Consider the following 26,460-nt stretch of genomic DNA (forward strand, 5'->3'; position numbering starts at 1 on the left):
ATCCGGAGCGAGCCAGCCGGCCGCGGGGCAGCAGCGGTGCCAGTCCCATGGCGGCGGCGGCGGGGTCCGAGTCGGCCGGGGGGCCCCCGGGGCCGGCGGCGGCGCTGGAGCTGTGGCTCAGTGAGTAGCCGGGCCTCACGGGAGGCCTTTCTCCGCCGCCGGAGGGCGGGGCCGGACCCGGGCCCGGGCCCGAGGGGAGGAAGCCCCAGGGGCCCTGGGGCTGCGGGCGGAGCCCGGGCGCTGCGCTCGGCCCCGCTCCGCGCCGCCCTGCAGCCCCGTGCAGACAGACGGTCACGGAGGGACAGACCTGGGCTGAGCCTTGCTCGCGTGCCCGCACTGTGCCAGCGCCGCCTGCAGCGGTCACCCCGCCGCAGACCCCGAGAGCCGGCTTCCCCCGCTCCCCGGTCAGAGGCGGGGACCGTTAGGCCTCCGGGGGACGCGACCGTACCGGCGCGCGGCCCCTGCGCCCCTGGCGAGCTGGGGAGGGTTCCTGCTGCTCTCCAGACGGACCCCCTTTTCCGTGTGCGCGCGCTGACCGTGGTCGGACTGCTGTGTGGGGTCTCCTCCTGGAAGCCGGACACAGCCACGGGTGCAGGGGGCTGCCGCCGCGTGTTCCCGGGGAGGCGTGCCCTTGCAGTGGGCTCTGCGGGGGCTGGGCGCACGGAGGCCACGCAGGGTCCTCCTCCCGGTTTTTAGCGGGTCCCCCGGCCTGTTACAACAGCGCCTTGTGCGTAATGGGCAGAGAGAGGGACGCGTTTGTTGAACGGGCGGTAGTAAGGAAGGCGTCCTGGGGACTGTCCCAGCGGACATAGAATTTGAGTGGACAAGAGACGACGACATGTCAGACGGGAAACTGCATGTGGAGAAGCAGGGGGACAGGGGCTGGCGCATCCTGGGAAGGAGTAGGTCGAGGCCGCAAGAGAGGCTGCAGGGCTAGTTGGGGCAAGCTCTTCAAGGGGCTCGTGCGCTCAGAAAGGGATTTATACTTGATTCCGGTGGTGTTGGGAGGAGGGGTGCTGTCGTTTCAGCCAGAAAATCTGTGATCTGGGACACACCTGCTGGAAGCATCACTGGCGGCCACGTGGAACTGAGACTTGGGGCAGGCAGAGGCTGAAGAGCTCAGGGGCTCAAGGAGACACAGGCTTTGGGGTGGAGAGGAGAAATCGTTAGAAGGCACGACGAGCAGCCAGCGGTGCGTTAGGATGGAGGCACAGGCTGGGAGGAATCAAGGACGGACCCCGGTTTCAGGCTCTGAGAATTGGTTGGTTACAGATAACTTCACCAGGGAGGACGGCGCTGGATTAGGGAGGAGGAGACAGTTGAGTTCGAGGTGCTTTTGGTGCCGTCAGATGCTCTCGAGGTAGTTGGTCAGCTAGTTGGTCGGATTTGGTAAGAGCTGGAGGTCAGCTTGGGAATCTTCAGTCCGTTGGCATTAAGCTTGTCCAGGGAGGCTGTGGCTGGAGCACGGAGCACCTCAACGTTAAGAAGCAGATGGGGAACGCAGCGTGAAGACTGAAGGACAGGCAGACACGGGGTGGGAGGGCCGGGGAGAGGGGTTGAAAGCCGGGAGTTAAATGGTGGGAATAGAAGGTGGATGAGGAGGCACGGGAGAACCCTTAGGTGTAGGCTGGTGTTGGGAAACGGTGGAGTGGGCAGGGTTAGAAGGACTGCAAGTGCTGCTGATAAGAGGGAATGTGACTGCCCCGGGGGCAGCTCTTAGCTCCAGAAGTTGCTAGATCTTTCAGTGTTTCAGATGGGACGAGCTACCTCTATTTTTCATCTTTTTGTTTTTTTAGTTTTTTTTTTAAGCTGATAACTATTTTGAAGTATAAAATTGTCTAGTGCAGGCCAGGCAGAATTAATCGGTGGGGAGGGGGTGTGGCCACACCCCCTCCCATTTTTAAAACGGGGTTTGAATGTGGAGTGGAGGAGAGAGTAGCCAGAGGGAATTCGGACGCTAGTGAGAGGGGCACCGCTGAGCCCTGTTGACTTGATGTTCCTTCGTGGGAACTGTCCCTCCTGAATTCTAGGTTCAATGTTCAGGCCGTTGGAGAGGAGCTTAGAGGTGCTGAGGGTCAGAGCCAGAGCAGAAAGGGGGTGACAGGACGGGCACCTTCTGTTTTTCTGAGTGTCTCTGGAAGGAGATAAAGATGATTGCAGGTGCAAATATGTGTCAGTAGCGACCACACCCCTCAGCAGCAACCCTGCTGGGTGTCGGGCTGCGGATGAGAGGAAGGTGCGGATGTTGGGGAATGGCTGGTGAGAGAAACAGAAGGGAGCTGGCCTGGACGGCTGCAAACAGGGTTTCCCAAGCTCAGCACTGCCTATATTGCAGGCGGTCTGTCCTGTGCGCGGTAGCTGTTTGGTGGAATCCCTGACCTCTATCCTCTAGATATCAGTAACACACGCCCTCAACCCAGAATGTCTCCAGACGTTGCCAGATGTTCCTTGGGGGAGAAGGGGCAGGATCACCTCTGCCCTCCCCACTTGACATCCTGTTATCTCTCCTGAGCCCAGTAGGAGCAGAGAAGGTGAACTGTGGTTAAACCAGCGTTGCTGGGAGGTGGGAGGGTCAGTGGGGGTGGTGCAGTGGAGGGTGGGGGTAGAGAGGTCCATAGGGCAAGGACAGGGTGTTGAAGGAATGCGCTGAGTCTAGGCTGGGTGGAGAAAGAAGCCCCTGTATGTCAGGGACCGCAAGCCTACAGCGTCCTTGCGGTTTAGATTTTTGAGGGATAGAGGTGTGGGGAACTGGCAGTAAGCTGACAGTCTGCCCAGCACCCACCTCACCTCCTAGGTTAAGTTGCTAAAGGCCAAGGTTTCTTCCACACCTCCCTGTTAGCTGTGACACTGGATTGTTTGTACTCATCCTGTCCCCCATGTCCCTCAGAAAGACTGGAGGCAGTTTCCTTTTTATTCTTTGTTTTGTGAAGTTAGATGTATGTATGGTGGGGGTTTTCTGCGCTTGGGAGAATTCTTGGGTTGCCTTGGAAATGTGACTTTGTTTTTTATTTATTTATTTATTTATTTTTTTTACAGAGACAGAGAGTGAATCAGAGAGAGGGATAGACAGGGACAGACAGACAGGAACGGAGAGATGAGAAGCATCAATCATTAGTTTTTCATTGCACGTTGCAACACCTTAGTTGTTCATTGATTGCTTTCTCATATGTGCCTTGACCGCGGGCCTTCAGCAGACCGAGTACCCTTGCTGGAGCCAGCGACCTTGGGTTCAAGCTGTTGGGCTTTTCCTCAAACCAGATGAGCCCGCACTCAAGCTGGCAACCTCGGGGTCTTGAACCCGGGTCCTCTGCATCCCAGTCCGATGCTCCATCCACTGTGCCACCGCCCAGGCATGACTTTGTTTTAATGATCTCTTTGATTTGCTAATGGCCTCACTTTGCCCTATAAATAAAGCAGGTGGGGGGGTGGAGACTCGCCTTTTGCAAGCTATCTTCTGCGTTGTAGAGAGTCTGTAGAGAGTCCTCTGGGGCCCATCCTTTTTCTCTTTCAGTCTATTTTCTTAATTCCTTGCTGTTCCCACTGAGGACCTGGAATTTCTAGCCGCGCTGGCTCACGGCACCTTTAGGTGGGGCCTGAGGCCCGCTGTGTTTCCAAGATGGGACTGTCATGACAGTGCATCCCTCTTCGGGTCATAGGCATCAAGGAAATTAGTACATCTGAAGCACTTAGAATAGTGCCGGCACATAGTAAGGGTTAGTAAGGGTCCGCTGTTGTTATCATTCGTCTGTTTAGTTGTGGGTGGCAGAAAGTTAACTTGTGCAGCATTAGCAAAAACACAAGAAAGCGCTGGATCTAGAATTGAGGAAAATTAGTGCCCCCGGAGAATCACATCAGGAAGCTGTTCTTGGAAGCTCATGCCTGGAACACACACAGCGACTTGGGCCTTGCAGAGCTGCCCCCACCCGGGCTGGTCCAGCCCGCGTTTCACAGGGCTGCACGTGGAACTGCCCGTTCCTGCTCATGAAAAGCCTCCTGCAGCCCGTCCTACGGGTGTCCTTCGGCTGGTCAGTCCCAGCCAGTGGGCATCCCAGGGTGCTGCCAGTTTCCTGCTATTCAGAGGAGACCGGGCCCTCTGGTTCTCTGGGGTTCGAGCTCTGGGCCTGTGGCTGGAACGGCAGTAGCTTCACGAGTGCTCAGCCAGTCCCTTCCAGCTGGACCACTGCCCGGGGGCATGGCTTGTCTGACCAGACCACTTTTATGCCTCCCTGGGCAACGGGTGACTGGTGTGCCTGCTACTTTCATTCTCTCTGGGGTGGAGCCCAGCACAGGATAGCCAGGGTGGATCGGGCCTTACCGGGTGCTTGTTGAATGACTGCCAGATGGTACAAGTCAGTATGCACCTCCTGCAGAAGGGGCCCCTGGGCCTTGACTGCCGTTGAAGGGTTGAAATCCAGATGTCCCTGGAGGGGACTGTTCAAGCATAGGCTGCGCCTAGCGGCCCAGAGGTGTGACCCTGGCTCTGGTGACATCTGGTGGGGTGATTTTGCTTCTGAATTAATCACTGGAGGATGAGCCTATCACTCATACCTGGGGGTCTCAGCACTTTCCCCTCCACCACCTCCCTCCCTCCCATCTCCCTCCCTCCCTCCCTCCCTCCCTCCCTCCCTCCCTCCCATCTCCCTCCCTCCCTCCCCCCCCTCCCTCCCATCCTCCCACTTAGTTGTGCCCTCCCCTGACTGGGGATGGAACAGGCTGCCCTGGCTATGCACTGTGCCACTAACCAGGGCTCTCAGCAGTTCTCTTAATACTGTTAAGCCTAATCTGGAGGGACTCAAAACATTGAAGACACAAACAAAATCCAAAATCCATCAATTCTACACCAGAGCTTTATTGTCTAGCTTGGCCAAGCGACAGCGGCAACTCTGACAGAAATCTGAGGGAGAGCGCGCCGGCCCTTTGTTCTACTTAGTTTTTATAGTTTTGCAAGCCGGAAGTACAGAAGCAAAAATTGCAATTACGAGCCCCTTACCACTATTGGTTATAGTCATATGCCCTTTAACATGATAAGACCATGTTCAATTTGCAAGCCATACATCATTTTGGAGAAAACAAAATTTACAAGTCAACACAATGGTAGAAAGATGTCTCTTTACATATTAAAAGGCATTCCTATATTATCTAGTGTTTATCCGCCATCTCTCTGTCCAGAGTCACACACATTAACTCCATGCATTCATGTGGGAGAGGTAGTTTCCGTGCGGACAAATGCTGGCAAATGGCTCATTACTATAAGAAAAGGTTTATTTTGGCTTTTCTCTTCCTGCACCTGGCTAGCCATTCACCCTTTCCCCACAGGTGTGGTGGAAGGTCAGGGAATCCATGTTTTCCTCCCCTTTGCATTCACAATACAATGCCAGGCCATCCTGGGTTTATGCCAATCACACAGTACAGAGATTATTCTTAAAAGTCCTCTGCGCACCTTAACCCAAATTAATAAAGTGTTCTTTAAGCCTCTTAAAATATTAATATTGAGCCTGACCTGTGGTGGCGCAGTGGATAAAGCGTTGACCTGGAAATGCTGAGGTTGCGGGTTCGAAACCCTGGGCTTGCCTGGTCAAGGCACATATGGGAGTTGATGCTTCCAGCTCCTCCCCCCTTCTCTCTCTCTGTCTCTCTCCTCTCTCTCTCTCTCTCTCTCTCTGTCTCTCCCTCTCCTCTCTAAAATGAATAAATAAAAGAAATAGAAAAAAAATTTAAAAAAATAGTGATTCTGTAGCTTTTGGTACTTTACACCACCTGCGGGTGAGGTGGCGCAGTGGCTCCTCAGGGCTCCTCAATACCGCCCCCCTGTAGCCTACTTGAAATGCTATAAATCTTGCTTTTTAATTTTTTTAAATTAACTTTAGAGAGAGGAGAGAGAGAGAGAGAGGCAGTGGGGGAGGACCAGGTATGTGCCTTGACCAAGCAAGCCCAGGGTTTCGAACCAGCGACCTCAGTGTTACAGGTCGACACTATGTACTGCACTATCACAGGTCAGGCAGAGGCTTTTGTTTGGTGTTTTTTTTAAATTGATTTTGGAGAGAGAGAGAAACATCAATTTGCTCTTCCACTTACTTATACATTCATTGGTTTATTCCTGTGTGTGCCCCGACGGGGCTGGACCCACACCCCTGGCATGTTAGCCTGACATTCTAACCACCTGGGGAAAAAAAAAAGCCAGGGTCACTTTTATTGATTGATTGATTTTAGAGAGAAAGAGAGAAACACTGATTTGTTGTTCCACTTACTTATGCATTTATTGGTTGATTTTTCCATGTGCCCTGACCGGGGATGTTGGCGAGTTTGGAGTATAGGGATGATGTTGTAACCAACTGAGCTACCCAGCTGGGTCATTTGCCCATATTTTTAAGGGAAAAGGCCCAGGCTGTATGTTACAGTCAATGGTAAGAGGAGCTATTCTCTGTTGCCGACTTAATATTTGCTGATGTACTGATTGCTTCAGACAGGTCTGCTTAAGTCTCATGATTATCCCAAGAGGAAGGTCCTGTCTCCCTGACTTTTCTAGTGGAGGACCGAGCTCAGAGAGCCCAAGGATGTGGAAGTAATATAATAAGAGGCGGAGTTAGTGGTCTGCGTCCTGAAAAGGGGCAAGTGGATTGTGGGTCTTCAGAGGAGGAAGAGACAGCTTCTGTTTTCTGGGGTGGGAGAAAAAAGATCAAGGACAACTTCTCTTTTTTTTTAATAATCAATTTTTTTTCAAGGGTATCTTTATGAAGAAGGGGTATTTGACTTGGGGTGCGAAGGGTGGATAGGAGTTTGAGAGGTGGAGCATAGGGGAGGAGCTCTAAGGAGAAAAGGGGGAGGGGTATGTGGAAATTGATCCATTTCTTCTCTTTCCTTTGTCCCCTCCTTTTGCACTTAGAGTGAAGTCCATGGGTGGGAAGGTTGGGGACGACTTGTCCTTTGAGTCTCACTGTAGAGCTGAGGAGACAACGTGACTTCCACATGACATGAATGTGACCACAGTCAGGAAAAGTTAAACTCTTGCTGGCCACTGAGTCTTGAGTCATCAGAAGGGAGGAGAATTAGTGGGGGCTGGAAGAGTGGTGGAGGTTTCGGGAGAGGTTTTGGGGGAGGAGGTGGAAATGAAGGTTGTCCTTGACCATCTGAATACGTCGGAAGTCTGACCCTGGGAATTGGCCTGTTTGCAGAGTTCGGAAGCTTCTCTGTCAGGACCAGTAAGATGTCACGGAGAGGCCAGCAGGCCTGGACGGTCTGGACAGCAGGGAGGAGGGGCCTCATCTGTGAGAGATTGTGGCCTGGGTCCGTCGGGGGGTGAGCATCCTTGCTGGGCTGCTGGACAGGCTTGCTGGACAGGCTTTCTCTGCAGGAGCAGTGGGAAGAGGGGAAGAAGCTGCCACTGTCCAGCCCCAGGACAGACAGCTCCACCCCCCGTAGTCCAGGGGGGCTGGGCACTGGCCCTCCTTCAGCAGGCCGTTCTCTCGTGTCAGGCTTCTGACGACGTCCCCTGCCCCTGCTGTCCCCTGATGTCCTTCAATGCTCAGTATCCTCAGATTTTGTCCCAATACGAATGTTCCGGCAGGGGGCCCTGTCCTGGTTGGATCTGGGTCCCTGGGAGTGTACGGTAGCAGAGAGACTGCATTGTGAGGACTGAGGGCGAGGAGATGTCCTCTGGTCAGATCGGACAAGCCGCCCACACACAGCGAAGCTTCTTGCACAGGTCAGCTAGGGTTTCAGTAAGCTGAGGCTTAGATGTAGGGGTGTTTCTTTTGAGGAGACGGTGGGGTGACCAAGTGGAGCCGCCGAGAGCCTTGGTTTGTTCTGGGCTTCCTGTCACATGGCTAAGAAACGTAGGAGCAGCTCACAGGTGCCGGCCTCTGCGTGTCTCATCACAGGGCCACAGGGGGGCCCTGCCGGACGAGGGGGGAGGCCCATGTGGGCGAACCCCTGCACCAGAAACGGAACCCCGTTCAGGGCGATCGTTTGTCAGCTGATGTGCTTGTCCGGTCAGCAGATGCTCATTTAGGCTGTATCACGTGCCAGCTGTGGGGACAGCACAGCTGTGGTCCTGTCCCTCTGATGTGCTTGTCCGGTCAGCAGATGCTCATTTAGGCTGTATCACGTGCCAGCTGTGGGGACAGCACAGCTGTGGTCCTGTCCCTCTGATGTGCTTGTCCGGTCAGCAGATGCTCATTTAGGCTGTATCACGTGCCAGCTGTGGGGACAGCACAGCTGTGGTCCTGTCCCTCCGACCGTCTGCGCACGGGGTCTGATCCCCTCGAGGTGCGATGGAGCCCTCGGCAGGCATACTGATGTTGGGGGGAAGAGGCATATGTTTCTTTTTATTATGCTTTCTTTTTTTAAAAAGATTTTATTTATTGACTTGAGAGAGAGAGGGAAGGGGGAGGGGATACAGGAAGCATCAGCTCGTCATAGTTGCTTCTCATATCTGCCTTGACCAGATAAGCTCGGAGTTTCCAACCAGCGACCTCAGTGTTCCAGGTCAGTGTTTCATCCACTGCACCACCTCAGGCCAGGCTAATTTTATTTATTTTTTATTTACTTGACAGATAAAGCCACAGACCCCAGCATGTCAGAACAGGATTGGTCAGCTATCCAGAATTTCTGTGACCAGGTGAACACCGATCCCAATGGGTAAGGTGACCTTCCTGCTTGACTCCGAGGCCCCTCAGACTAGGTGCAGGCCAGTCTGTCTCGGGCCTGTTTACACAAGTAGGCGTTCTTTCTTTTTTTTTCTCTCTCCATGATCTAAGAACATTATTTTTCTAGAAAGAGCAAATTCATGGCTTTTTAAAAAACAAAATAGTCAGTTTGTCATTGGCAATTTTTTTTAAATTTTTGCCTGACCAGTGGTGGCGCAGTGGGTAGCGCGTCGATCTGGAACACTGAGGTCTCCGGCTTGACACCAAGGTCACTGGTTCGATTCCTGGTCAAGGCACATATGAGAAGCAATCAGTGACAACTGAGTGGAGCAATGAATTGATGCTTCTCTCTCTCCCTCCCTCCCCCTTCCTTTTTCCCTCTCTTCCTCTCTCCTCTCCCTTCCTCTCTCCCTCTCTTCTTCTCTCCTCTCCCTTCCTCTCTCCTCTCCCTTCCTCTCTCCCTCTCTCCTCCCCCTTCCTCTCTCCCCCTTTCTCTCTCTAAATAAGTAAAAATTTTAAATAGTATTATGAAACACTCATACTCAGGAGACCTGAGTATTAGGGTTAGAAGGTAGCATTGTAAACGACATCAGTGTATTGTTCATAATTTAAATGTAACTGTATTTTAGAAGAGGCAGGAAAAGGGCAAGATTGTGTTGAATTCTGTTTCCAAAGCGTCTGGATGGGACCTGAAACATCCAGATGTTTAATCTGCGTATTACTGACCGTTTGGCATTGGAAATGGGAGGAAGGTTTGACCACACTGTTCACTCCGGTGTTTCTCAGACCTCAGACAGGGTCTGGGCTGCTCACCGTAGGCCCGGGCCTGACTGCGCGGCTCACCGTAGGCCCGGGCCTGACTGCGCGGCTCACCGTAGGCCCGGGCCTGACTGCGCGGCTCGGAGCGGTCGGGGTGGGAGGGCTGGGGAGGGACTGTGCCCTGGACAGCAGTGGCTGCAGGCAGGGTGACTTGTGTGTGAGTTGCGTGCTCTCACGTTCCGCCTCTGCTGTGGCCCGCACGCTCCCGGGCGGGAGGTGACTTGGTGGCGCGCGCTCCCGGGCGGGAGGTGACTTGGTGGCGCGCGCTCCCGGGCGGGAGGTGACTTGGTGGCGCGCGCTCCCGGGCGGGCGGGAGGTGACTTGGTGGCGCACGCTCCCGGGCGGGCGGGAGGTGACTTGGTGGCGCACGCTCCCGGGCGGGAGGTGACTTGGTGGCGCGCGCTCCCGGGCGGGCGGGAGGTGACTTGGTGGCGCACGCTCCCGGGCGGGCGGGAGGTGACTCGGTGGCCCGCACACTCCCGGGCGGGCGGGAGGTGACTCGGTGGCGCGCGCTCCCGGGCGGGAGGTGACTCGGTGGCGCGCGCTCCCGGGCGGGAGGTGACTTGGTGGCGCGCGCTCCCGGGCGGGAGGTGACTCGGTGGCGCGCGCTCCCGGGCGGGAGGTGACTCGGTGGCGCGCGCTCCCGGACGGGCGGGAGGTGACTCGGTGGCGCGCGCTCCCGGACGGGCGGGAGGTGACTCGGTGGCGCGCGCTCCCGGGCGGGCGGGAGGTGACTTGGTGGCGCGCGCTCCCGGGCGGGCGGGAGGTGACTCGGTGGCGCGCGCTCCCGGGCGGGCGGGAGGTGACTCGGTGGCGCGCGCTCCCGGGCGGGAGGTGACTCGGTGGCGCGCGCTCCCGGACGGGCGGGAGGTGACTCGGTGGCGCGCGCTCCCGGGCGGGCGGGAGGTGACTTGGTGGCGCGCGCTCCCGGGCGGGCGGGAGGTGACTTGGTGGCGCGCGCTCCCGGGCGGGCGGGAGGTGACTTGGTGGCGCGCGCTCCCGGGCGGGCGGGAGGTGACTTGGTGGCGCGCGCTCCCGGGCGGGAGGTGACTTGGTGGCGCGCGCTCCCGGGCGGGAGGTGACTTGGTGGCCCGCACACTCCCGGGCGGGCGGGAGGTGACTTGGTGGCCCGCACACTCCCGGGCGGGCGGGAGGTGACTTGGTGGCGCACGCTCCCGGGCGGGCGGGAGGTGACTTGGTGGCGCACGCTCCCGGGCGGGAGGTGACCGGTAGCTTGTCCCTGGACGCCCAGAGTCCACGTGTCTTTGTTTTCCCTTAGCCCAACCCATGCGCCCTGGCTGCTGGCCCACAAGATCCAGTCCCCACAAGAGAGAGAGGCTCTGTACGCCTTACTGGTGAGTCTGGCCCTCAGTCTCAGCTCTCCTGTCCTGCCGCAGAGGAAGCTGGGCCGCAGTCCTGGTCGGGGGTGTGTGGGGGGCTGCGGGGGCATGAGCGGTCTGCCCTGTGGCCGTGGCTGGCGCCTTGGCCTCTCCCGGGTCTGACTCTAGAGAGCGGCTCCAAGCCTCCTAAGGTGTTAGTTCCTTCTGCTCCTTATAAGGCAGGGCCTTATATATAGGTGCCTGCGGGCCGGGCTGCTGATGTGGTGAATGAGCTGCCCTGAGCGCCAGGAGCCCTGAGAGCACGCGGGGTGGTGGGGGCTGCTGGGCGGACCGCAGGCCGCTGCCACCTGAGTGCGGGCCCCTTGTCACCAGCACTTCCTGGTTTTCAAGAGAAACCACAAATCCAGATTGTTATATGCATTCTCTTTATGTCTGTGACTAATCTGAAATGGTGCGCAGTCATGTGGGCCGGAGAAAGCGCGTGTGAGCCCCACCGTGTGTGTGTGTGTGTGTGTGTGTGTGTGTGTGTGTGTGTGTGTGTGTGTGTGTGTGTGTGAGCCCCACCGTGTGTGTGTGTGTGTGTGAGCCCCACCGTGTGTGTGTGTGTGTGTGTGTGTGTGAGCCCCACCGTGTGTGTGTGTGTGTGTGTGTGTGTGGGTGTGGGTGAGGGCTCAGCAGCCCATGGCCTCATGGGCTGGTCATTGTCGCTGAGCGGGGGGGTTTCACTGGCCAAGTCATGTCCTTGAGGGTGGGGTGACCTCAGGGCAACCCCCCAGCTGTTTGCTTGGCCTGGACCTGCCCGCAACAGCCAGAGCAAATAGGTGCTTCTTAAAAAACAACCTGGAAAGGTTTCCCTTCCTCTGGAACTGCAGTGTCGCGTCACCATGGTGCCGAGCAGACACCAGCGCTGGCTCCAGCAGGTGCTCGTCAGCCTTGTGATGGTCCTGCAGCAGGTGACCTTCCCGTTCTCCTGGGTCCTGTGTCCCTGCAGGTGCTGGAGACGTGCGTGAACCACTGCGGGGAGAAGTTCCACAGCGAGGTGGCCAAGTTCCGCTTCCTCAACGAGCTGATCAAGGTGTTGTCCCCGAAGGTGCGTGCTGTGGCCCAGCCTGTGGGCTCCGGCTCGGCCCGGTCCCAGAGGGGGGCCTGCGTGCCTGGGGAAGCAGTCTCCTCCAGGGGGTGGGGTCACCTGCGAGCCCGGCCCGGTGAGGAGCTGCCGTGAGGAGCTGCGGCGTGGGCACAGATCCCTGGAGGGACAGCGGAGGGGCCAGGTGTGGCTCTGCCGGGTGGGCACAGATCCCTGGAGGGACAGCGGAGGGGCCAGGTGCGGCTCTGCCGGGTGGGCACGGATCCCTGGGAGGGACAGCGGAGGGGCCAGGTGCGGCTCTGCCGGGTGGACACAGGTCCCTAGAGGGACAGCGGAGGGGCCAGGTGCGGCTCTGCCGGGTGGGCACGGATCCCTGGGAGGGACAGCGGAGGGGCCAGGTGCGGCTCTGCCGGGTGGGCACGGATCCCTGGGAGGGACAGCGGAGGGGCCAGGTGCGGCTCTGCCGGGTGGGCACAGATCCCTGGAGGGACAGCGGAGGGGCCAGGTGCGGCTCTGCCGGGTGGACACAGGTCCCTGGAGGGACGGCGGAGGGGCCAGGTGCGGCTCTGCCGGGTGGGCACAGATCCCTGGGAGGGACGGCGGAGGGGCCAGGTGCGGCTCTGCCGGGTGGGCACGGATCCCTGGGAGGGACAGCGGAGGGGCCAGGTGTGGCTCTGCCGGGTGGGCACAGATCCCTGGAGGGACGGCGGAGGGGCCAGGTGCGGCTCTGCCGGGTGGGCACGGATCCCTGGGAGGGACGGCGGAGGGGCCAGGTGCGGCTCTGCCGGGTGGGCACGGATCCCTGGGAGGGACAGCGGAGGGGCCAGGTGCGGCTCTGGGTTCAGAGCGCTTCTCACATCATCCTGGGCAGCGTCCTCCTGGTGCTGGTCTTAGCGCTGCCGAGCTTGGGAAACGACACGGTGGCACCTGGGTTGCTTCGCACGGCAGCTGTCTGGTCCCTGCAATGTGCCCCGGTGTCATCAGGTTCGCGTCCAGGACTCTCGTGCCCAGGCTGTGCCCGGTTGACACGACAGCTGCGGGTGTCTGCTCTCCTGCCTGACCCACTACCAATTTGGGGGTTCCCATGGCCGCTCCACAGGGTTCCGTCGTTCAGGAGAAGGACTCGGAGAACAGAGGAGAGCGCTGTGCTCAGTGTGATTATAGAGGCCGAGAGTGGGAGACACACGTGGGCCTCGGCCTTGGGGGAGGGGAGCGGAGCTGCGGGCCTTTCCTTGCGGAATCCAGGCACGCCGAATCCCGGCACATCCGGTGTTCAGCCGGGAAGCTCTGTGAGCCTTGCGTCAGGGTTGTGACCAGAAGTTCTCATCTGTCGGCGTGACTAAGTTAATGGCCGTGTGATTGAGCTCGCTCTCGGCCCCGTTTCTGCTGCGGGTCCAACAAGGCTGAGTCCGAACCCTCCAGCCACGTGGTTGGAATTTCTGGCATAGTCAGCCCCTCTGTTGAAACTAAGTGCCCACCCTGAGTGGTCCACTCAGCCTCAGGTGTGGTCAGGGGGTCATTGTGAATAACAGACGTCCTGTGACTCAGGAAAGCCCCAGGGGTTCTGGAACTGTGCCAGGAACTGGAGACAGAGACCCAGCCTGTTCTATTGTTCCACAAAAACCCAGGAGTGTCCGCAGTGCTCTGAGGTGGGCTGGGGTGTGGGGGCCGGTCGTCTCGGCTGTTCTGGAGACTGACTCTGGAAACCCAGGACGAGCCCTCTGGCCTGTGCCGGGTGGCTGACCCCTCGCTGTGCCTTGGCTGTCCGCCTGCCGGGGCCCTCGCCTCGCTCCACCGGGTCCCGGCCGTGGTCTCTGTGGGCTGCGCGCTCCACCGGGTCCCGGCCGCAGTCTCCGTCGCGGTGCCGTGGGCCGCGCGCTCCACCGGGTCCCGGCCGCGGTCTCCATCGCGGTGCCGTGGGCCGCGCGCTCCACCGGGTCCCGGCCGCCGTCTCTGTGGGCTGCGCGCTCCACCGGGTCCCGGCCGCAGTCTCTGGGCTGCGCGCTCCACCGGGTCCCGGCCGCGGTCTCTGTGGGCTGCGCGCTCCACCGGGTCCCGGCCGCGGTCTCCGTCGCGGTGCCGTGGGCTGCGTGCTCCACCGGGTCCCGGCCGCCGTCTCTGTGGGCTGCACGCTCCTCCGGGTCCCGGCCGCTCTGTGACTCTCCGTCCTGCTGCTTTTTAGTACCTCGGGTCCTGGACCACGGAGAGAGTGAAAGGAAGGGTCATCGAAATCCTCTTCAGTTGGACGGTCTGGTTCCCGGAAGACATTAAGATCCGAGACGCCTACCAGATGCTGAAGAAGCAAGGTCTGTTGCCGCCGCCACGCCGCGTCCCCCTCGCCGTGCTGCCTCCGTGGCCGTCCCTCGTGTGCGCTGTGATTCTCTGGAGGAGACTGGGCGGTGGGGACCCAGACGAGTCATTTTCAGTGTCCGGAACGGGGGACACCTTCCTTCCGGCAGCAGAAGCTGAGCTGGGCTGAGGTGTCCTAGCTGCGGGACGGCACTGCCCCAGGCGTCCGGCTCCTCCGGTGTGGGTGTCGGTGCCAGCCCGTGTCCGGTCGGGGCTGGCTGACTGGTGTCTCAGTGTCTCCTCCCCTCCTAGCGCGAGGTCTGCCCTTCCTGCGTGTGGCAGGGAGGGCTCAGTCCCTGGCCTGTCCTGACAGCGGGGGGCCCTTAGCCCTCGTTCCTCGTCTCTGCTCTGACTAGGCAGGCAGTGTGTCCCTGGTCTCCGGAGAGAGACAGATGGAGAGACAGAGACACAGATGCTGACAGCACTGGAGGCGGGGCCTGGGCCCAGAGGGTCTGCACTGTCCTGCACAGTTGTGAATGTGGACGCTGTCCAAGCCTTTCTGTGTCCTGTGCGGAAGCTGGGGCGGCCTCCCTTCCCCTTGGGCTCTGCAGAGGGAGGGACTGGGGCCAGGGTGGACTGTCTCCCCATCATGGCACTCAGTGTTTCCGGAGTGTCAGGAACCCCGCTGTGCTCTGTGCCCTGGGAGGTGGGCACCTGTGTGAGAGGGTCGGGGTCTTCACGGCTCAGAGGCTGTGGGCTGCTGGCCGCTGACTCCGGCTCCGCTCTGACAGGTGGCCCTGAGCGGGCGTCTGTGCTGGTCCCGGGTGCTCTGGGCGAGGATGGCGAGCGTGCCCTGGGTGTGCCTGTGAAGGCCGCGGGCAGTGTTTCCCAGCTGGACGCGGGCAGTGTTTCCCAGCTGGAGGTCCCGTTTATGCGGGACCCTGTGGTGTCAGTGGTGCCGGATCAGCATCTTCACCTGGTGAATTGCATGTTTCAGGAATCATAAAGCAGGACCCTAAGCTGCCAGTGGATAAGATCTTGCCCCCACCTTCTCCCTGGCCCAAGAGCTCCATCTTTGATGCTGACGAAGAAAAGTCAAAGGTGAGGAGCTCTTCCCGGACCTGGCGGCCTGCCTGGAGTCTGTTCAGGCCCTTCTCCTGGGGATGCCGTCAGGTGTCCCCTTCCCCTGCCATGTCTGCTGAGCCCTGAACCCCCGTGTGGGAGAAGGCGGTAAAGGGGTGAGTGGGTCCTCTGGAGCGAGTTTTCACGAGTGGGCGGCGTGGGTCTGGGAGTTCTCTGCGGTGTGGACAGTCGTCCTGGTGTGTGTAGTACCAGGGGAGACAGTGGAGAGAAGGCAGTTCACCGTGTGTCAGCTCAGGTCTGCCCGTGCCGGCGAGCCTGCCCCCACGCCTGCCCTTCCTCCCGCTGCCTCCCAGAACCTCCCCTCAGGAAGGAGAAGGAAGGAAGGTAAAGGAAGGTGGTTAAACTCGGCCGAGACCAGGTAGCCCCAGGGCGTCAGTGGTGGCCATGCTTCCGGTCCCTCCTGGTCTGGGTCACTCAGAGGGTCCGGCCGGCGCAGTACCAGGCAGGCCCCGGCTGTGTGTGGCCTGCCGTCCCCTGTGCCGTCCGCTGAGCTCTGCCCCCCTGGACGCTGGTGCTCCCTGGCCGGGCAGCCCTGCGGGCAGGCGTTCAGGGCTATGCTGGGTCTTGGCCTGCCTGTCTCCCGGCTCCTCTCCTGCGAGGTCCTTACAGTTGCCGAGGGTGGGAGGAGCAGGGAGGGGTCAGGGCATGGACTTCTGAGAAAGATGGGGTCCTGAGTCACTCGGGAGAGCTGCTGACACCTCAGGGGCCTCCCCGCCATCCAGGTGCTCTGCGGGCGCCGGAGTCAAGAGAACAAGACCGTGAAGGCCTGCCCGCCGTAGTCCGGGGTCCGGACACCTCGGCTCCGACACCTGGCGGGTGGTTTTCTGTGGGACTGTCCTGTGCCCTGTGCAGTGGTCATCCCTGGCCTCGATCCACGAGATGCCAGCAGCATCCCCAGTGTGACAACCAGTGTCTCCAGGCTTCCCCAGGTGTCCCCTGGGGGACATCGTCCCCACCTCCCTGCCCCACTGAAACCAGTGGTCAGACGGTGGCAGGACTTCCGTAACCTGTGATTGCGCGGATTCGCTCAGATAACGCATTTGGCTGCACGAGCTCTTACTGTTGGTGTGAACTCTCCTATCACTGCCCCACCGACTGTCCCTCTGACCCCGAAGGGGCGGGTGTCACCTGCTCTTCTTGCTCCCCCAGCTTCTGACCAGGCTTCTGAGGAGCAGCCACCCCGAGGACCTGCAGGCCGCCAACCGCCTCATCAAGAGCTTGGTCAAGGAGGTGGGTGTTTTCCACGAGTTTCTGCAGAACCGGCCTTGGACAGGGGCTGCACTGTGTGCGTGTGCGTGTGTGTGCGTGCGTGTGTGTGTGTGTGTGTGTGTGTGTGTGTACATACCTACATACAGCTATCCAGGGGAGGGAGGAGACCTCCTGGTCTGAGCGGGGGATCAGCCATGGGCTCGTTGAGGGCAGCGGGTGGTGACCGGAAGCAGGGACCACGCTGTGTGCTGTTCAAGTACTTGTGTCCAGGAGCACAGAGCATCGCACTTCGTGTCCCACTGACAGTCCTGTGGACGGAGTCCGGGTTGGGAGTCTGGTTTCCAGAGGGTTGAGGCTGGTGGACAGGGCCGTGGGTCGCCTCGCCCCTGCTGCAGTCTTGCCCGGGGTCCTGGGCTCTGAGGACGGGCCTCCCTGCTGAGCGAGCACGCCCTCCGGCAGTGCGGCGACTGCCCTGCCCTGAGCTGCTCAGCGTGCTGCCCGTGTTCAGGCCCGGTCCTGGGCTCTGCGCCCTCACTGCCCCCTCCCCTCAGGAGCAGGAGAAGTCGGAGAAGGTGTCCCGGAGGGTCAGCGCCGTGGAGGAGGTGCGGAGCCACGTGAAGGCGCTGCAGGAGATGCTGGGCCGCTACCAGCGGCCGGGCCAGGCGCCCCCGGACCAGGAGGCCCTGCAGGTACCCGCCGTCCCCGCTCTGAGCGGGCAGCCGGCAGGGGGGTCGGGACTCGGAGGGGCTGTGTGACCCCCACACGGGACGGGAGGCACTGACTTGTTTCCTGTATGTGCACGTGTCCGTCTGTGGCGTTGTCCCTCGTCATCTTCTCCCTCTCTGCCCCGTCTTCTCATGGTCCTGATTGTCCTTTGAAGCAAAAGGGTGTTTTTGTCTTGAAGCAAAAGGTTTTAATTTTGAAGTTCGATCTGCCCAGTTTTTTCCTTTGCTGCTGTGGCGAGGCTGGGCGGGCGGGACCGAGATGCCGCGTCGGCCACTCTGTCTCCCCGGAGCGCTGCCCCGCCTCCCCGGGCAGGCTGGGTCCTGCTTCTCTGCGTTCCGGCTTCCCTGCGCAGGACGAACCCCTCGCGCCGTGTGCCGGCCCTTCCATCTCGTAAGGCCAGCAGAGACGAACTGGTCTTGCCCAGACCGGATTCCTGAGAGGAGACTCGGTTTGGCCTCTGCGGCTCATGGGTCTGCTTGGGTCAGTCACCTGTGACGGGTTGGGCAGAGCTGTAAAGAGGACCATGCTGGACGTCCCCTGGGGCTGGAGGGGACTGGACTCAGGAGGGCTGGGGGCTTGGGCCAGCACACACTCCAGAGCCGACCCCCGTGGAGAGGCTGTGTCGCTGGACCCCCTCCGGGTGAGGGGTCATGTGGTGTGTGCGCTGGCTGTTAACAGCTCGGCCTTCTGGCCGCTTGTTCAGCCCCTTGTCTCATGTGCCAGGGGGCTTCTGCTTTGCTCCTAAACTGCCCCAGCCGCACCGGAGCCCCTTGGAGTGTTGGCGTACGGGGCTTTTAAAGAGCACGTTTCTTTCCAGCCAAGATAATGACCATCTAGAGGTAGGACAGTCACAGCAGGAAACAAAACCTCACCTTTTCTTTTTCGAGAGAGAGGAAGGGAGAGAGAGGGGGAGAAGCATCAAGTCGTGCTGCCCTCACTTTAGTTGTGCATTGATTGGTTCTTGTAGTGCCTTGACCAGGGCTGAACCAGTGTCCCCTTGTTCAAGCTGGTGACCTCGGGGCTTGGAACCAGAAGACCCCAGCGTTCTGGGTCAGTGCTTTATCCACTGTGCCACCACTGGTCAGGTGCAGAAAAGTTCATCCTTACTGTGGATAAAGGTGACATTGGAAAATGTGTCAACTAAGGACTGGGCAGGGGCTTCCTGACCCTGAACCCTAGAACCAGGCGGGTGTACCTGCCGCCTAAGTCCTTCCCACAAGGGGTTCCTTCTTAAGACTCAGAGCAGGAAGGGGTGGGGCCGATGGAGGCCTCCGTAGGCGGGTAGCACCCAGGGACAAAGTGAGAGGGCAGGGCTCTGTCCTGCTTCCTGCCCAGACTCACCAGGCAGAGGGCTTGGTGCTCGTGGAGTGACCGAGCTCCCTGCAGGGGAGGAGGCCGTGCAGCAGTGTCCCCTCCCGAGCGGGGTCCTCTCCTCAGCTGTGTCCCCTCCCCAGCGGGGTCCCCTCCCCAGCTGTGTCCCCTCCTCAGCGGTGTCCCCTCCCCAGCTGTGTCCCCTCCCCAGCTGTATCCCCTCCCCAGTGGGGTCCCCTCCCCAGCTGTGTCCCCTCCTCAGCTGTGTCCCCTCCTCAGCTGTGTCCCCTCCCCAGTGGGGTCCCCTCCCCAGCTGTGTCCCCTCCTCAGCTGTGTCCCCTCCTCAGCTGTGTCCCCTCCCCAGTGGGATCCCCTCCCCAGCTGTGTCCCCTCCTCAGCTGTGTCCCCTCCCCAGTAGGGTCCCCTCCTGAGCGAGGTCCCCTCCTCAGCTGTGTCCCCTCCTCAGCGGTGTCCCCTCCCCAGCTGTGTCCCCTCAGCTGTGTCCCCTCCTCAGCTGTGTCCCCTCCCCAGTGGGGTCCCCTCCTCAGCTGTGTCCCCTCCCCAGCTGTGTCCCCTCAGCTGTGTCCCCTCCTCAGCTGTGTCCCCTCCCCAGCGGGGTCCCCTCTTCAGCTGTGTCCCCTTCCCAGCTGTGTCTCCTCCTCAGCTGTGTCCTCTCCCCAGCGGTGTCCCCTCCTCAGCGGTGTCCCCTCCTCAGCTGTGTCCCCTCCCGAGCGAGGTCCCCTCCCCAGCTGTGTCCCCTCCTCAGCTGTGTCCCCTCCTCAGCTGTGTCCCCTCCCCAGCTGTATCCCCTCCCCAGTGGGGTCCCCTCCTCAGCTGTGTCCCCTCCTCAGCTGTGTCCCCTCCCCAGTGGGGTCCCCTCCCGAGCGAGGTCCCCTCCTTAGCTGTGTCCCCTCCTCAGCTGTGTCCCCTCCCCAGCTGTGTCCCCTCCCCAGCTGTATCCCCTCCCCAGTGGGGTCCCCTCCCCAGCTGTGTCCTCTCCCCAGCGGGGTCCTCTCCTCAGCTGTGTCCCCTCCCCAGCGGGGTCCTCTCCTCAGCTGTGTCCCCTCCTCAGCTGTGTCCCCTCCCCAGCGGGGTCCTCTCCTCAGCTGTGTCCCCTCCCCAGTGGGGTCCCCTCCCCAGTGGGGTCCCCTCCTCAGTGGTGTCCCCTCCCCAGTGGGGTCCCCTCCTCAGCGGTGTCCCCTCCCCAGCGGGGTGCAGATGCTGGGCAGGTCGGGAGCGCTGCCCGGTGCTGATCTGGGAGACGAGACTTCCCAGATACTTTTGGGGGCTGGGGTGAGGCTCAGTTCTGGGGGGACCTGTGGAGGGACTCCTGGCACTGGGCGGCAATTGGACAGGGCACCGCCGCCGCCTTCTGTGGGGTCATCCATTGCAGTGGCGGCCGGGATGGGGGCTCGGAGGAGAGACAGCTGTGCTCCCACGTGCGGGGGTCTTTTTCAGCCGAGGTCTCTGTCACCTTTCCAACTGCTACCTTTACAAATTCCTGTGCAGTTACAGCCCAAGCTGTGTCTGAGACTGGAGTCCCGTGTCGCCTCACCTGCGTCCTGAGTGTGGGGCCGCGTGACCCTCCTGGGGCCCAGGCTCTGCTGCGCTGGGGTCCCGGGCGTGTGGTGACCCGAGCTGTTTCCCAGGTCGTGTACGAGAGGTGTGAGAAGCTGCGGCCCACCCTGTTCCGGCTGGCGAGCGACACCGTGGACGATGACGACGCGCTAGGTACTAGGTCCTCCTCCTCCCGGGCTGGGCCGCCAGGTGCGAGTGGCGGCTCCTTCCCGCTGCCTCCGCCATGCCCGGAACGAGGTGGATGGCGTCGGGGTTCGTGGGGTGGGGTCGGGAGGGGCACGGCTGAGCTCACTGAGGGTGGGTTCTCAGAGAATCTGTCCTCGAGCACAAAGCAGCAGCTGCTCTGAAAGCCCAGGACGAGGGGGACATTGATCGCGTCCACTGGGGACGAGGGCGAGAGGAGAGGCCGCTGGTGGCCTGAAGGAAGGCAGGGTGCCCGCAGAGGCCGGAGATGCTGCGAGTGGCCAGCTCGGAGGGTCCCCTGCTCCGAGTGCCTTCAGGGGCTGGGTGGGTAACTGAGGGGCCAGCTGGGGAGGAGAGGAAGGGACAGTGGTCAGGAGAGCAGAGAATTGTAGTACCGAGCCCAGGGTAAGTTCTAAGTTTGTGTTTTTCATTGATTTTGAGAGGGAGAAAGATGGAGGTAGGAAGGACCTGAGAGGAAGCACCAGCTCGAGTTGCTTCACTCTAGTTGTTCATTGATTGCTTTCTCATACCTACCTTGACTGGGGCTCGAGCTGAGCCAGTGACCCTTGCTCAAACCAGAGACTTTTGAGTTCAAGCTGGGCACCTCGGGGTTTTGAACCTGGGACCTCAGTGTCCCAGGTGAACACTGTCCACTGTGCATCACCGGTCAGGCAGCGTGGACAGCTCCTGAGAAGGTTTGCTGTAGTGGTGCTGAAACTGGGAGGGGCTTGTATCCAGAAGGTCTGTTTTGAAGGTAGGTGTTGTACACCTGTGTTAACATGAGTGTCCAGTGGCTCGAGAGAGGGGGCTCCGTCCCCTGCGCCACCACCAGTCAAGACCCCTCCTAGTTAAACAGTTTGCTTTACATCAGACTTAAAAAAAAGGCAGACTTGGAAATTGGTTGATATTTCTTAAGTCTTTGGACAGAGGAGTCCCCATCCTCTCCTGTCGACTGCGTGATGAGCATGTGCTTTGGTTTGTCGAGTTTCTCTTGCTCTGAGTTTCCTGATGGCGCCTCCCATGGAGTTGAGCGCGATTCCCGGCTCCTGATAGTCCTTATAGACTCCCGATGTTGCTTCTCAGTTGGATCAGGGAGCTCAACCCGATTCAGGTTCGGTTGGGGTGGAGGCGGGGTGGTCACGAGGCCCCCGGCATCCGGGTGCTGACAGGAGGCAACGTGGTCCCTCCTGAGAGCTGTGCTGGGTCCCTGTGGCCTGCTGGGTCCCTGTGGCCTGCTGGGTCCCTCCTGAGAGCTGTGCTGGGTCCCTGTGGCCTGCGCAGCGCCTGCCTTTGGGCTGTTTTGTCCCCGCGGAGAGTTACTCTGCAGGCAACCCCCCCAGGAGGTGTGCGTGCAGTAGTGTTTTGAAATCTGGGCATATGTTATACTTTGAGGGCAGTTTAATTTGTACATTGTTTTCATCAGAAATTCTTGACCTAAATTTAGATTTTATAAAGGATGATTCATGTACCAAATTGTTTCTTACATACTTAAAAAAGCTTTCCAGTAACTGAAAAGAAAATGCCAAAAATTGTTTTACTCTTCACATCCACATTGCTAAAACAGCTTTCTGTTTTAATTCTAGATGAAGTAGTTTCACTTCCTTAGTTCATGGGCCCATATTTCTCTTTTTTTAATTTAATTTTTTCATTGAGAGATAAAGAGGGAAGCATCAACTCGTTTCATTTAGTTGTGCACTCATTGGTGGCTTCTCATATGTGCCCTGACCGGGGATCGAACCCACAACCTCAGCATGCTGGGACGACACTCTCTACTGAGCCTCCCAGTCGGGGTTGATGGAGCAATCTCTCAACTGTTGGACAGGACAGGCACAGGACGTTAGAAAATTCAGTTCCTTTCATGCCCTAAGAACTGAAAGTTGGGGTTCAGGGACTGAGTGCCTCGAGCTGCTCGAGGGGCTGATCCTGGGGCGGGGGGCAGGGGGGCTATGGCCTGGGGGCAGCTGCGTTGTGGGGGCGGGGGGCAGGTATGGCCCGGGGGCAGCTGCGTTGTGGGCGGCTTAGGAAAGACTGAGGTGTCGGGATTCTGGTTCTTCTCTCGTCCTTCAGCGGAGATTCTCCAGGCCAATGACCTCCTGACCCAGGGCGTTCTGCTGTACAAGCAGGTGATGGAGGGACGTGTCATCTTCGGGAGCGCGGGGACCGACCCGGGGGGAGACCTGCCTGTCTCCAGAGGTGTGTGCACAGACCTGCAGCCCCGGGAGGGACTGGTGCTCAGAACATTCTGGGTCACGGTGTGGGAAGGAGAGAGCGTGCTCCACTTCCCTGTCCTGTGAGATCTGCCCCCCGGGCCCCGAGAAGCGGGTGCCGCCCGGACCCCAGCTTTGGCCGCACACAAGCAGGTGGCTGTGTCACGCCCGAGTGCAGGGTCCTCTTGCTGTGACGTGAGTGTGTGCTTGTGCAGCTGGAGACCTGAAACAGGGTCTTGTCCACGGTTCCTGGTGCCGGGCCAGCGGCCTCAGAATCACCTGGAGTGCGGGTTACATGCAGGTTCCTAGGCCCCGGCTTGGACCTCCTGCGTCAGGACCGCTTGGGGCGAGGCCGGTGTTAGTGTGCTTGCCCAGTGCTGCGGGCGGTTCTGATGAGCCGTGGTCAGAAGCCTCCCCGGGGCTGTGAGCTGGACAGGCCAGCTGTGCTGTGTGCTGGTGAAGGGCCGGCCGGAGAGGAGGACTCCGGCTGCGGGGTGGTGGGGGGGACGGGCGGTCCTCTGGTCCTTCCGGGCACCAGCTCAGGCTGTGTGCCGGGCCCTTCCCCCGAGGGGAAGTTCTGGGCGAGGGTCAAGGGTGACCGGGAGGCGGCTGGAGGGCCCTGCGCAGCCGCACGGGGACACAGCGCCCCCTGACCGCCTGCCTCCCTCGGTCTGCCCTCTAGTCTTCCAGAGCCCGGCCGGCTGCACGAGGAGCTGCCTGATGGACCTGGGGGTGGACGGTGGGGCTGAGCCCGCGGGGCCTGTGGCCACCTCCCTGCTGCACCAGGACCTGGCTGCCCTAGGTGAGGGGCGGGCACCGGGGGCGGGGCTCCCGGGAGAGCGAGTCCCGGGTCGGGGAGCAGCCTGTTCTCAGAGGGCTCGGGTGTCCTGGAAGCTCAGAGGCGCCCCCTGCTCTGTCTCAGACTGGCCGTGCACGAGGGGAACGACTTTGGGTAAGAAGCTTGGTCGAGGCTTTTTTTTTTAATTTATTGATTTTACAGAGAGAGGAAGGGAAAGAGAGAAACATCGATTTGTTGGTCCACTTATTTGTGCTCATTGGTGATTCTTGTACGTGCCCTGACTGGGGATCCAGCCCGCAACCCCAGCACGTCAGCTTGACACTGAGCTGAGCGGCCTGGCCAGGGGGTCCGGGCTTTCTGAGAGTTCTGGGAAGAGGGGACGGGGTGTTGCTCCCCAGCTCCTGCCAGGTGGAGTGACTGGTGTGCATCTCTCTCTGTTCCTTCTTGTAGGAATCAGCGATGCTCCAGTTATCGACAGGGTAAGTAAGGACTCCCTTCCTGGGGACTGCAGAGGGGGTGGGGGCCCTGGACCTGCTGTCAGGTGGACAGCGCTATCTGCGGGGAGGGGTCTACCTTGTAGCCTAGGGGGGGAGGGGGGCTACTGCATAGCCTGGGGGGGAGGGGTCTACCTTGTAGCCTAGGGGGGGAGGGGGCTACTGCATAGCCTGGGGGGGAGGGGTCTACCTTGTAGCCTGGGGGGAGGGGGCTACTGCATAGCCTGGGGGGGAGGGGTCTACCTTGTAGCCTGGGGGGAGGGGGTCTACCGTGTAGCCTGGGGGGGAGGGGTCTACCGCGTAGCCTGGGGGGAGGGGGTCTACCGTGTAGCCTGGGGGGGAGGGGGGCTACTGCATAGCCTGGGGGGGAGGGGGGTACCGTGTAGCCTGGGGGGAGGGGGTCTACCGTGTAGCCTGGGGGGGAGGGGTCTACCGCGTAGCCTGGGGGGAGGGGGTCTACCTTGTAGCCTAGGGGGGGAGGGGGGCTACTGCATAGCCTGGGGGGGAGGGGGTCTACCGTGTAGCCTGGGGGGGAGGGGGTCTACCGCGTAGCCTGGGGGGAGGGGACTACTGTGTAGCCTGGGGGGAGGGGGTCTACCGCGTAGCCTGGGGGGAGGGGGTCTACCGCGTAGCCTGGGGGGAGGGGACTACTGTGTAGCCTGGGGGGGAGGGAGGTCTACCGTGTAGCCTGGGGGGGAAGGAGGACTACCGTGTAGCCTGGGGGCGCTTCTAGACTTAGGGGCCAAAGCCGCCTCCTCACTGCGCTGCCTGGCGTGAAGCCCCAGAGGGAAGACCTCCTTGTCTCCTCCTGGGACCCCTGTCCTCTTCAGTGCCCCCAGGCTCCTGCTGTGTCCTCCTGCCTCAGGCTACAGCAGCTTGGTGGGCGGGAGGGCTGTGCGCAGAGTCCCCGTGGCTCGTGGGTGTTCATGCCCCACCTTACCAGCCCACCCTGGTTTGGCAGGTGGCAGGGCGGAGCAGTGGTCAGGAGAAGAGGAGCCCCACCAGCACACTGCCCGGCGGCGGTGGGCAGGACCCGTCAGCGGACAGGAGTTTGCTGGACCTGCTCTCCCCGCAGCCTCCCCCAGCCCTGCCGTGAGTCCTCAGTGAGGGGATGGCCGTGCCCGGACCCCATGGGTGGCCCTCCGTTGCCACAGAGGGGCTGCAGCTGCGCTTCCCACCTCTCCTTTGCTCCCCCCCCCCCCCCCCCCCCGCCCCAGTCAGGAAGGGACCTGGACAGGGTTTGTTTAAGCAGGAGCAGCAGTAAATAACAGCTTTCTAAAAAGACTTTATCTGTTGCCTGATGGGTGGTGGCGCAGTGGATAGAGTGTCAGCCTGGGACGCTCGGGACCCGGGTGTGAAACCCAAGGTCGCTGGCTTGAGCACCGGTCACTGGCTCGGCTGGGGCCCCTCCAGGCAGGGCACATGTGAGAAAACAATCAATGAACAACTAAGGTGCCACAACGAAGAACTGATGCTTCTCGTTTCTCTCTCTCTCTCTCTCTCTCTCTCTCTCCTTCTTTCTCCATCTCTTTCTCTCTCATTAAAAAAAGTAAAAGTAGAGGCACTTCGAGCTATAAATATGAACACCTTTGCCTAGATCCTGTTCCTTTGCCTCTAGAAATACTGGAGCTGTGTGGCTTCTCTCAGTGGCCTGAGTGCCTGCGACTCCGGCAGAGAGAGCACGGGGCTCTGGGCGGGGCCGCGGCTCTGGGCGGGGGCGGGGCCGGGGCTCTGGGCAGCGCTGTATGGGAGCTCACACCCCCCATCCTCTTCCCTCTCTCATCGCTCCAGGGCGTCAGCATTCTGATTCTGGTGCGTTGCTTCTGTCTGGACTTTAGTTTTCCCGAAACGATTTTCCGTGTGTATGGCAAATGTGCAGAATGATGAAGAATAAGAGCGAGGTTGTGCGTGTAATTTGTGTTCCCATCTTCCTGGCTTCTGTCACTCTGGTGACCACGTGTGGGCTTGACCCTGCCCGGGCTGCTTGCTGTCAGACGGCGGAGACGGCCCGACAGGCGCATTGATCACTGTGATAGTAGCAGCCGGCTCTCACTCCTCAGGTCCTTGCTGTGATGGTAGCAGCTGGCTCTCACTCCTCAGGTCCTTGCTGTGATGGTAGCAGCTGGCTCTCACTCCTCAGGTCCTTGCTGTGATGGTAGCAGCTGGCTCTCACTCCTCAGGTCCTTGCTGTGATGGTAGCAGCTGGCTCTCACTCCTCGGGTCCTTGCTGTGATGGTAGCAGCTGGCTCTCACTCCTCGGGTCCTTGCTGTGATGGTAGCAGCTGGCTCTCACTCCTCGGGTCCTTGCTGTGATGGTAGCAGCTGGCTCTCACTCCTCGGGTCCTTGCTGTGATGGTAGCAGCTGGCTCTCACTCCTCGGGTCCTTGCTGTGATGGTAGCAGCTGGCTCTCACTCCTCGGGTCCTTGCTGTGATGGTAGCAGCTGGCTCTCACTCCTCGGGTCCTTGCTGTGATGGTAGCAGCCGGCTCTCACTCCTCGGGTCCTTGCTGTGATGGTAGCAGCTGGCTCTCACTCCTCGGGTCCTTGCTGTGATGGTAGCAGCTGGCTCTCACTCCTCGCGTCTTTGCTGTGATGGTAGCAGCTGGCTCTCACTCCTCGGGTCCTTGCTG

The 26,460-nt window shown here is 60.3% G+C and overlaps 1 protein-coding gene across 1 annotated transcript in view; it reads left to right on the plus strand.

Moving 5' to 3' along the window:
- The window catches only part of GGA2 (golgi associated, gamma adaptin ear containing, ARF binding protein 2), a 32,842-nt gene continuing 6,382 nt past the window's right edge, over positions 1-26,460 (plus strand). The window contains exons 1-13 of the mRNA XM_066383418.1: positions 1-120; positions 8,553-8,637; positions 10,744-10,819; positions 11,796-11,894; positions 14,074-14,197; positions 15,178-15,281; positions 16,473-16,553; positions 17,084-17,221; positions 20,219-20,300; positions 22,398-22,523; positions 23,220-23,339; positions 23,787-23,815; positions 24,792-24,922. Coding sequence (XP_066239515.1) covers positions 48-120; positions 8,553-8,637; positions 10,744-10,819; positions 11,796-11,894; positions 14,074-14,197; positions 15,178-15,281; positions 16,473-16,553; positions 17,084-17,221; positions 20,219-20,300; positions 22,398-22,523; positions 23,220-23,339; positions 23,787-23,815; positions 24,792-24,922 — 1,268 coding nt within the window. The 5' untranslated portion in view covers positions 1-47. The remainder of the gene's footprint in view (positions 121-8,552; positions 8,638-10,743; positions 10,820-11,795; positions 11,895-14,073; positions 14,198-15,177; positions 15,282-16,472; positions 16,554-17,083; positions 17,222-20,218; positions 20,301-22,397; positions 22,524-23,219; positions 23,340-23,786; positions 23,816-24,791; positions 24,923-26,460) is intronic.

Source organism: Saccopteryx leptura, chromosome 4, assembly GCF_036850995.1.
Source record: "Saccopteryx leptura isolate mSacLep1 chromosome 4, mSacLep1_pri_phased_curated, whole genome shotgun sequence".
Classification (NCBI taxonomy): Eukaryota; Metazoa; Chordata; class Mammalia; order Chiroptera; family Emballonuridae; genus Saccopteryx; species Saccopteryx leptura.